The sequence below is a fragment of the Mesoplodon bidens genome, assembly GCF_964165515.1.
Source record: "Mesoplodon bidens genome assembly, chromosome: 13".
In the NCBI taxonomy this organism is placed as follows: Eukaryota; Metazoa; Chordata; class Mammalia; order Artiodactyla; family Ziphiidae; genus Mesoplodon; species Mesoplodon bidens.
The window spans coordinates 7,227,906-7,237,658 of record NC_138169.1 but is presented as its reverse complement, the minus strand read 5'-3'; the positions used below and the strand labels follow the sequence as shown (position 1 = coordinate 7,237,658).

The window sequence follows — 9,753 nt, the reverse complement described above, 5'->3', positions numbered from 1 at the left end:
TGCGGAACCCACATCTTAATACAAGCTGTTAATGAAAATAAGCTTTATTACATCGAGTAATAAATACAAAGATGCAAACAGTTCCATTTTCTTCCAGATGTTTGGATCAACTTACAGGAGAGGCAGAACTGAAATCTACATATAGTCTCAGGAAAAATTTTGGGGATCCTTGTTGGGTTTGGTTTGGGAGGTTGCTCTTTCTTCTGTATGTATAACTTGTGCATTTTTAAAATCCGACTTCAAAGCACTAATAGTCATGCAGATGCTTAAGCAAAAAAGAATTTACGTTAAGCAGAATCTATAGTGTATGGGAAGCGAGGGGACCAGCTACTAGTTAAGTGTGCCGCCAAGTCCGCACTACAAAGAAAAAACCCCTTCAGGTTGAATCAGCTTATGAAAAGGAACAAAGAACAGTCCGGGTAACATAAATGTATTCAAAAGAGGAGAGCGAGACGCCGGTATTTTGGAGGCAAACTAGCTTGCTGTAAGACAGGTAATTTTTACGTGCATCTTTTGAATCAATGCTTTAAAAAACAACAACAAACACCTGGGTAGTTCCTAACTATGTAAAATGGAACTCCCAATCAACAGCCAAATCTTTCCTCAATGTTACAGACTGTAGATTCGGAGCCTAGTGAACCATGGGAGGGGCAGGGGGAGGAGAAACCAAACTGTTACCATTTTGAAAACAAAAGTTTCATCTGAACAGGGGAGATGAACTGTAACTTCTTCTCTCCGAAGAAGATGGAAAACCGTCCAGGCTCACAAGCAGCTAGGACCTGGCATTCCGTTCCGTTTCAGCCAAGCACTCCCGCACCAATCCTCGAGCGTGGATGATGCCTGGAAGAGAAGCAGAGGCGGGCGTCAGCCAGCAGCACCCATTCCAGAAGAGGAGGAGGGTCCTTCCAAACCAACCGCGAAACTCTCGGACTGGAGGAAACTCGGGCTCTGCATCCAACAACCCAAGCCCCATCCCACCCCTCAAAGCCAAAACCCCTCTTCACGTCTCCCTAAAAGTTTCTTCCCACGCTCAAGGTGACAGCCAGCAAGCTCTCTTTTTATGACGTGACTCTATTTGAACCATGTTACCATCCAGATGTCAGGAGTAAGTGTGTCCTCACCCAAGTTCTTTAAGCGGGGACCCGCTTAGGAGATTCCACGCCTTCAAACCATTATTTTTCCTAAATTCTAGAAAGAGCTCGACAATGTCGGGCAGCCTGCCTGGTTCGGGTGCGAGACGAATGCTCACTCAGGCCACCTTGGTCCACTGCTTTGTCCTTCCCCCCAGGGGATGGGTGCCATCTTGTGCACTGTTATTCTCCCCTCATCTTTTTTATCTCTATAGTTTGGGAGTTATCTATTGCTTGTTTGGGTTTTGTTTTGTTCTTTTTTTGGCTTTACTGAACTGCATGAAATATTGATTTCATTTTAATAGACACCAAGAGTCTACTCCTTCCAAGAGCTGACCCCCAGAGGGCACTGGGAATGACACCCCAAGTCGCTCAGGTGTCCCCACCTCACACGTCTTACCCCCAGAGGTTCCGAAGACTTTCTGGAGGGGCTGTGTAGCCACTGTTGCAGCATCCACTCTGCCACTGTACTGCGTCAGCCGCCGCAGACGTTCATAAGCAACGGGCGTGGCCACGTTCCAGCAAGTCTTTACTTACAACACTGAAGTCTGAATGTCGCATAATCTTCACACGTCACAAGATCATTTTTTTCACCATTAAAAACCGCAAAAAACATTCTTGGCGCTTGACTCCCTTGCGCCCTATGACCCTTCTTACTTGCTATGATGTAAACTTGGCCACCTTACTGGTCAGGGTGCCTGTGGGACCAGCCGCTCACCCAGGATGTGCCCTGAAGCGGTCACCGGGTGTATCCATGTGTTGACCTGAACCGCCAGCTTTGTTGGCAGGCTGCAGCTCGCCTGTCAGAACGACTGCGGGGTCCAGCATCCTCCCAGGCATTTGCAGTCAGGTATCCGGCACTCCCGTTGCCAGGACTGCAGGCAGAGCGATGCCCACCTGACCCCCAGGGCTGGACTGGGGGTTAAGCTCCTTCTCTCCCCCGAGCCCTCCTCTTCCGTTCCAGCCTCCAACTGCCAGCGCCCTCCCCACGCCTGTGCCTGTTATTCCCCGATCCAGCTCTGCAGTCGGTCAGTCTCTTCACAAAGCTGTCATGAACCGGCCCACTGCTCGGGTGGGAGCCTGTCCTCAGCCCGCCTCGCCCTTCACTGGAGCCGTGGCCTCAACGGCAGCCCCCGTCACGCCCCAGATTGATAGCCAGCGAACATTCCCCTCTCGATTTTCTCCAAATTTGCTTAGAGCTCTTAACCTTAAAAAAAAAAAAAAAAAACCCTCCTAAAATTAAATTCACACATGAGCCACCGTGCTCTGAACTGCCACCTTCTAAAATAGAAATGCTTTTCTCCACACCGCTTTCACTTCATGAAGCAGCAAAAACCAACCTATTTCTCTGCCTTCTGAAGTCAGCTGGCCAGTCACCTCTTCACGTGAGTCACTTTCCTCCTGTGGCACCATCCTCCTGCCCTCCCTCCCTCTTCCATCAGGGAAGAACTTCAAAGCGTTCTCACTCTCCGGCCCCAGACTGGGACGGACCACACGCCCCCCTGGGCCCCGCTCCAAAGAGGACAGCAGAGGGCAACGCAGGCCCCCTTGGCCTCGTGTCACTGGCCTCACCCAAGTTGGGAGCCTACCTTATTGGGCTGCCCAGGGCTCCTAGGACCAGTGTCGGCCAACGGGAGCGGAGCGGGCATGGGGCAGGGCTGCAGGATCTGGGTACAAAGACTTTTTTTTCCGGCCGCACCACAAGGCTTGCAGGATCTTAGTTCCCCGACCAGGGATCGAACCCGAGGCCGCTGCAGTGGAAGCGCGGAGTCCTAACCACTGGACCGCCAGGGGAGTCCTGGGGATTTCCTTCTTAGACGCTGCATCTGACAACTGGCCGCCAAGCCCCTTCCATCAGATGTACATCCCACAGACCCGCTCACCCAGCCTGACACCTCCACAGCCAACGGTAATTCTGTAACAAAGCGGGAGCCCCTGTGCCGTGGGAGACTCTTCCGTCTGCCACCCTCCATTTTCCCCAGAAAATCTTTCAAGACAGTTACTAGGCCAGTGCCGTGGGGTCCGCCAGCAGCGAGGCGTCACCTGTCCAGGGAGTCCCGGGCCACGACTTACCTCGTTTTAGTCTCTCCATCGCGCTCTTGCTGCCCGCGTAGGTGGGTCTGATCTCTTTCCCCAACTCTTCGATGATGGCCAACAGCTCAGCGTATTTGCTCTGGGGCACCTGGCTGTTCCCAGTTCCCTAGAATCAGAAAGAAAAGGGTGCAGAAGGATTGAACCCAACCTGACCCCAATGCCGTGGTCAGGACCCCACGGCATGCCAGCTGCACGAGGGCAGGGCTGGGGAGAGGCCCGAGCCGGGGGCAGGTGGTGGAGGGAGGGCGGCCTGGCCCAGACTCCAGGGCAGCTGTGGCCAGGCACGGCCCACCTGGGCGACAACCACAGAGCAGGGAGCCGGCCCTCTCTACTGTCCCCACACACTCGAGGCAACCACCCAGCAGCCTGCAGAAAGCCCTTTTATCATCTCAAATGAAAGAAAAAAAAAAAAAAAAAACTGGCTTGTCCATAGGAAAGTGTTCACTGAGAATTTCCTTGAAGGAGCCGATGGGCGGGCAAGTGATGGCGGGGGAGGGGTGCTGAGGGTCCAGAGTGGGCGGAAGAGATGGAGGCCACACGTGGGGTCAGCAGGACCACAAAAACTGCCGGGACCACCCAGACAGAGCCCAGAATGTATTTAAATTCATCCATCCTCCCCCGCAGGCAGGGCCCACCACACAGAAACCCTTTCTCTCCAGAACCCCACGAACAGCCCGAGCAAACACCCGGAGCAGGGAGGCGGGGGTCCCGCCGGCCTGTGGGCCTCAGCCGGCCTCCCTGCTCCCCCCCACCCCCGCCCAGCTGCATCAGGGCGGCCCCCTCCCCCCAGGCCCTCGCCTCGTGGCCTCCTGGTCCTTCCTCCTCTCCTCGTCCAGCTCGGCAGCAGCCTCCCGCCGCCACCTCTTCAAGGGGGCCTCGCCCGTGCCCGCCTCCCCTCCGGGGGGCAGGACGGCCTGGCGGGGCACAGCTCCCAGCCGCCGCCTCATCCGTGGGGCCGGCCTCCGTGGCGACCTCGGAACGCGAGTGGCAGCCACGGGAATCTCCCGGCTGGCGGCCCGGGTCCCCCCCCGCGGGGCAGCACTTCCCTGGCGGCCAGCGGCCGCCTCCCCTGAGGGCCCGCCAACCCGGTGGGGAAAGCAAGTCTCGGGGAGGTTGGGGCAGGGGCGGTCCACAGTCCTGTAACTGGTGGAACCAGGTGTAAAACTGAGGGGCCAGCAGCTCTCGGTGCAACGCACCTGGACTCCACTAGGATATGGGCCCGTCCTCCCTGCAGGGCCCACAACCTTGTGGGGAGTGAGTGGGAGCAGGGCCCCCCTCCTCTGTCCAAGCTCAGATCCAGAGTCAAGGCCAGACCTCACCTCCCCAGGGACCAGGCACGAGGAGGCCCACCAGGGACACACGTGGGGTGGTGGCCCCATCGGGAACTGTGGCTCTCGGGGCTTCCAGCCTTCTTTGGGCTCTCCCACCCCTTCCTGTCACTCGATGCCCCCCGTGAAACCCCCTGCCACTTCTCCATTCTGATGCCCTGAGCCCTGGGTTGAGGAAGCTCAGATGACAGCTCCATCATTTCTACTCCCTTCACCGCTTCCCCTCTGGCCCAGGCCGCCCCTAGGGCCCCTCCCACCCACCCCACCCCACTCCCGCTGCCATACCTGGGTGTAGCCTAGAGATGGCGGCCCGTAGTCACTCAGCAGCTGGCGGTACTGTGAAGACGTCGCCATACTGGTGGAGGGCGGGTGGACACTCCCAGCTACGGGGGAGGAGACAGGAGTCAGTAATCAAGTAGCCTTGGCTAACTGTATCCGAGGTAAGGACTCTGAGTCCCCCTGCCCAGAACTCACGCCATCAACAGTGGTCTTTTGTCTCTGAGGATACAGAACCCTATTCCTGTCCTCTAGTTTGGCCACGGCTGATACTCCGCGTAGATGACTGATGGTAAAATGTAGCTAACAGACCACTGCTCTTCACGCCCACCACCACAGCAGACATTGCTAATCAATCACAGAAATCCTTCCCATACATGCAGTCAAAACTGGTAGCAAAGACGAAAGCTGCTGCTATTCTCAGCCTAACCCTTGCAAGTCCCCTTTTCCTGGGTCCTGCTCCCCAGAGGTTGATATCCTAGAGACACATGGCTGCCACAAGAGCCCATCTGCTACTAAGGCTGGTCCACACCTGGGCTGAGACTTCCTGTGTGCCCAAACCTCTGCTGGAGTATATGGTGAGGAAGACAGGGGAAGATCTGGAGGTTGTGAGACCCAACCCTGGCTGGGGACTGGGGGACTGGACACAAAGTCAGGAATCTGGAGCACATCACAGCCTGTCTGTGTGTCCTCGGACAAGCCCCTCAACCTCTCAAAACTCCTGTCGCCCCTCTCCAAAGAGGGGACAAGACTCTCGGCAGTCTGAATCTATGCCCGGCTGGCTTCACCCCCATGGGGGAGGCGTAAGACCCCACTTACGGACTGTAACACTGGGAGACACTGTCCCTCAGCAGAGGGACCACAGGGGGCCAGGGCCCGGCTCAGAACGGAGCCTCCTGCATGGGGGGTGGGAGGCCCTCAGCAGGGAATTTTCCAGCTCCAGCTCAGTAGCTGGAAGCATGCAGACCCATAATGGCGTCCGAGTGGTCATTAGCAAGTAAAGGATGTCCTGCAGGATTACGAACAGCAGTAACCATGGAGAATCTACCTAGCCCTCCTCAGCAGCTGCCCGCATGCCTCCATGCCCGGCCGGGGAGCAGCTTCCCCTCTGCCTGCCTTCCCCGGAGCCAAACTGTCTCTCTCTCACGCACACAGTGGGCTCTGCAGACTTGGCCCCGGGGATGGACAGCTGGTGCCAGGCCGGCCAAACCGACCAGCTGCTCATCTGGTGTGGGCAAGGGGAGGGGTCAGGGGAGGAAGGAAGTTCAGGAGCTCAGGCTGCTGGAGCTGGAAGGGGCCCTGGAGCCCCTCACTGCAGAGACAGAAACACAGACCAGAGAGGGCGGGCACTGCCCCCAGGCCACACAGCACATAAGAGACTAACACACCGCACCTGTCCCTCTGTCCAGGAGCTGTAGACAGCTTGGTACCCGACGTGTCTTCCTCGGTCTCAGGCCTGCCTGGATTTCTCCACTGGGACCCAGATTTATGCTCAAACACGGGATGCCCAGTCAGGAAACGTGAATTCTGCCACCTCTAAGCTGGGGACTGGGCACAGTACTGTGCTCCTCAGAGCCTCATCACCATGCCTCTACAGTGGGGTAGCTGAAACACCTGTGCTACAGAACCACACCTCCGTCTGACGCAACTGCGGGTGTGCAGTGGCCAGAACACAGGAATGTGGCAGGGCGGGTGACCCCCAGCTCCCCTCACCACATCAGCCAAACCCCAATTTCCTGACCTTCTGATGTGGGCGGTGAGTGTGGTCTGGGTAGCTCAGGCTTTGCTGCCCCAGGCCAGGGTTCCAGTCCCGACCACCACAACTTATTACACCTCTCTGTAAGGCCAGGATGCTAAAGGCAAGACTGCAGGGGGAGAGGGGGTCTACTGCACTGCTCGGCACTTCAAGCCATCTAGAAGATTCCAACTCCCTGGCAGGAGGTGAGCTGGACACCTCCGGTTCATTCTCTGCACCACCTCCTGCCCTCCTTCTCTCACTGCAAGTCTGTATTTCTTGCCTCCCAGACCCATCTTCTCTCCCACAGCCAAGGGCTTGGACTAGGAGTCAGTCCAGCTGCGCCATATGCGGCTGTGTGACCTAAGACAAGGCCCTTCCCTCTCTGGGCCTCAGTTTCTCCATCTGTTTGAGGTGATGGTTCCCACCAGAATGTCTCAAGGTCCTAGATGCCGCTCCTCCCGGGTGCTGGGGTTAGGTCCCGGGGGCGCTGAGGGGAGGAGGAGGAATGGGGTGGGGGCTTGGGGAATGGGGATGGGGAGTCAGGCAACAGCTCAGAGCTTGACTTTCCCACGGCCTGGGTGATGTGGTAGGTGACCCCGACTCTGTGCCAGCGCCAGTCCCTTACTCGGTGTTCAGGGGGGGTGTCTGTGGCCCTGGAGAGAGCTGGCGGAAGGGCCCCGAGTCCCACTCATGCCCACACCTTCCTGCAGACACAGCGGCCGGCTGCCGGAGGCCTAGGAGAAAACCAGACCGGGCGTGAGCACAGCCTTCACGGAGCATCGCAGACAATGCGTGCAGTGTGCGGGGACCAGGGAGGGCCCGGAGCCCAGGGAGGGACTGGCAGAGGCCAGCAGCTCCTGGGGCCAGGCGCGGCTCCCCGCCCCCAAGCCAGACAAAGAGCGCCCGGGCCTGGGGAGCTGGCGGCCTTCCCGCCACTTGGGGCGCCTGGGGGGGCTCTCCGGCGGGGAGGCGGGGGCTTTGTCTAACTCCGCCACTGCCACCGCCGGCCAGGCCGAGGCTTGGCAACTCTCGAGCAGGAGGCAGGGCTGGAGGGTGTGAGGGATGATGACAAGGAAGCCGGAGGAGCGGCAGCGGAGAGTCCATCTTGGATGCAAATGGCACGGGGAGATCCGGCCTTTCTAAAGGGGTCCACGGGGAGGGGGGCGGCCCCACCAAAACACAAGAGACCTGGGGACCTGCGCAGTCCTCCTGGAGTTCACCGCAGGAGAAAGAAGAAAATCTGTGTACAGGTGCTAGCCAGCCCAGGGGGCTTCGGGGTCCCCAGCGGGTGCCTCTGTCACTCTGTGACCCCAATCCCCGAAGGGCCCCGTTCAGGGCGCCGGCCTCAACTGCACCAGGGCCGGCCTGAGATTTCCCACCAGTCCGGGCTGGCAGCAAGACCCTCCACCCATCCCACCCCAGAGTCAGATGAGGGAGGCAGTGAGAAATACTACGTCCACAAAGCCCGTCTTGGTAAGGTGTGCAGACCCCAGAAGAGCTGAGAACATCTGAGGAGAAAACGGGCTCTTGGGGCTTAGCACCCACATTTGACCAACTCAACTATCCCCCACCCCCTGAATCTTAACCCTTTCCAATCCCCAAATCTGTGTCCAAGAAGTTAAATATATATATACATACACACACACACACACACACACACCCCTATACAAATATACGCATATACATATATTGCTTTCCTGGGGCCCTCTTCAGATTTTTGTAGTTATGGAGTCAACATTCGGAGACAAGGCCCAGAACCTTCGGCCAACGGCCAGCGTGGCATCTCTGACCAGTAAGGCCAACCCCTCCCTGCCAAGCCCCCTCCATGCACCTCGCTTTTTTGGAAGTTTGTTTCCCATCAATTGTCTAAAGAAGAACCTTGGTGAAGGGACAAAGCCGGTCCCCTCTGAACCCACAATTTCACCTACCGCCCTCGGTCCCTGGGGCAAGACCCTAGGCACAGCCTAAAGCTGCCTGACAACTTCTGCAGGAGTTTCCTGGGACCGCCCAGCTCCAGCCCCAGGGAAAGGAGAGGACGGGCCCTCCGGCTTCCGAAGGAGGGGGCCTTCTAAACCCAGACTTGGGGACTCCGAGATGCGGGGGCCCCGCTGAAACGACGCCCCCAGCCGCCGCCTCCAGGCGCTCCGAGACCTCCGATCTCCTCCAACTTCTCTCACTCCGCGCACGCCTGAAGGGACCTCCCGTGCGCCCCGTTTTGGGCGCCCCGTCCCGCGCGCCAGGCCGGGCGGGCGCCCAACGACGATCTCCCCTGCACCGCCGGTGACCCCAACGGCCCCGCTCCCTCGGGGGCGGCTGCACCTGGCACGCTCGCCGCCCCGCAGCGCCGCCCGCGCGTGGCCCGGGCTTGCTCACGTGCACCCCTGGCGCCCAGGCCCCCTGCCCGGACCTGCCCCCAGCTCCCTAAGGGCGGCCCGCGCCGGGGTCCCGGCGCCCGCTCCCGGCGCGGCCCGGCCGCTCCCGACTCCCGCCGGCAGGGGCCCTCGCCGAGCCGCCCAAAAGCCGAGGAAAAAGGAGCCGAGAAAGCCTCCCCCGCCCTCGCTCGCCGCGCTCCCCACGAGCCCTCGGCCGCCGGCGTGGGGGGGACCGCGGCGGCCGCCCGTGCCCCGGGCCCCGACCCGGCCCCGAGGCCCGGCGCGGGGCGCACCCGCGAACTTTGGCAGCACGGGCACCGGAATCATGGCGGCGGCCGCCGCGCTGCCCCGGGCCGGGACCCGGTGCCCGCCGACCCCGGCCGCCGCGGGCCCCCGGGAGCCGGGGCCGGGCGCGCGGACCCCCAACTTGGCGGCACTTGGGGCGCGGCGCGCGCGGCCCGCGGGGCGCACTCACTCACCGGCGTTGAGGGAGGCGGCGGGCATGTGCGCGGTCAAGTTCGGTTTGTAAGACATCCCCCCGAGCGGCGGGGCGCGCCGGGGCGCAGCGGGGCCCGGCCCGCGAGGGCGGCGGCGAAGGCGGCGAGGCCGGGCGGCAGCGAGGCGGCCCCAGCGTCCGTGCGCCCGTCCGTGCGCCCGCCGAGCTCCCGCGCACTTTTTGTTGTTGACGGCTCGGGCCGCACCGGCAAATATGGCCGTCCCTCACCCTGACACCCGCTGCAGTATATCACCCATACATCGGGCGGGCGCGCGGGCGCAAGGGCGGCCGCAAACTTTGAGCGGAGCCAGCGGGGCCG

General features: G+C 60.1%; 1 protein-coding gene across 1 annotated transcript; it reads right to left on the bottom strand.

The window, feature by feature from the left end:
• Positions 1-26: 26 nt before the first annotated feature.
• CDK2AP1 (cyclin dependent kinase 2 associated protein 1) lies at positions 27-9,753 on the bottom strand. The gene is made up of 4 exons (XM_081253078.1): positions 9,418-9,753; positions 4,838-4,935; positions 3,204-3,330; positions 27-840 (listed from the first exon to the last, which is right to left on the bottom strand). The coding sequence occupies exons 1-4, from the start codon at positions 9,470-9,472 to the stop codon at positions 773-775; spliced, it is 348 nt and encodes a 115-aa protein (XP_081109204.1). The 5' UTR covers positions 9,473-9,753; the 3' UTR covers positions 27-772.

Bases quoted from the DNA above. Each gene is read 5' to 3' on its own strand.
- CDK2AP1 (XM_081253078.1), bottom strand. From the start codon at position 9,472: ATGTCTTACAAACCGAACTTGACCGCGCACATGCCCGCCGCCTCCCTC. The intron at 3,331-4,837 runs GTATGGCAGCGG...TTCTGATTCTAG, and splicing joins CATCTCTAGGCTACACCCAG to GGAACTGGGAACAGCCAGGT. The intron at 841-3,203 runs GTAAGTCGTGGC...CTTCTCTTCCAG, and splicing joins GATGGAGAGACTAAAACGAG to GCATCATCCACGCTCGAGGA.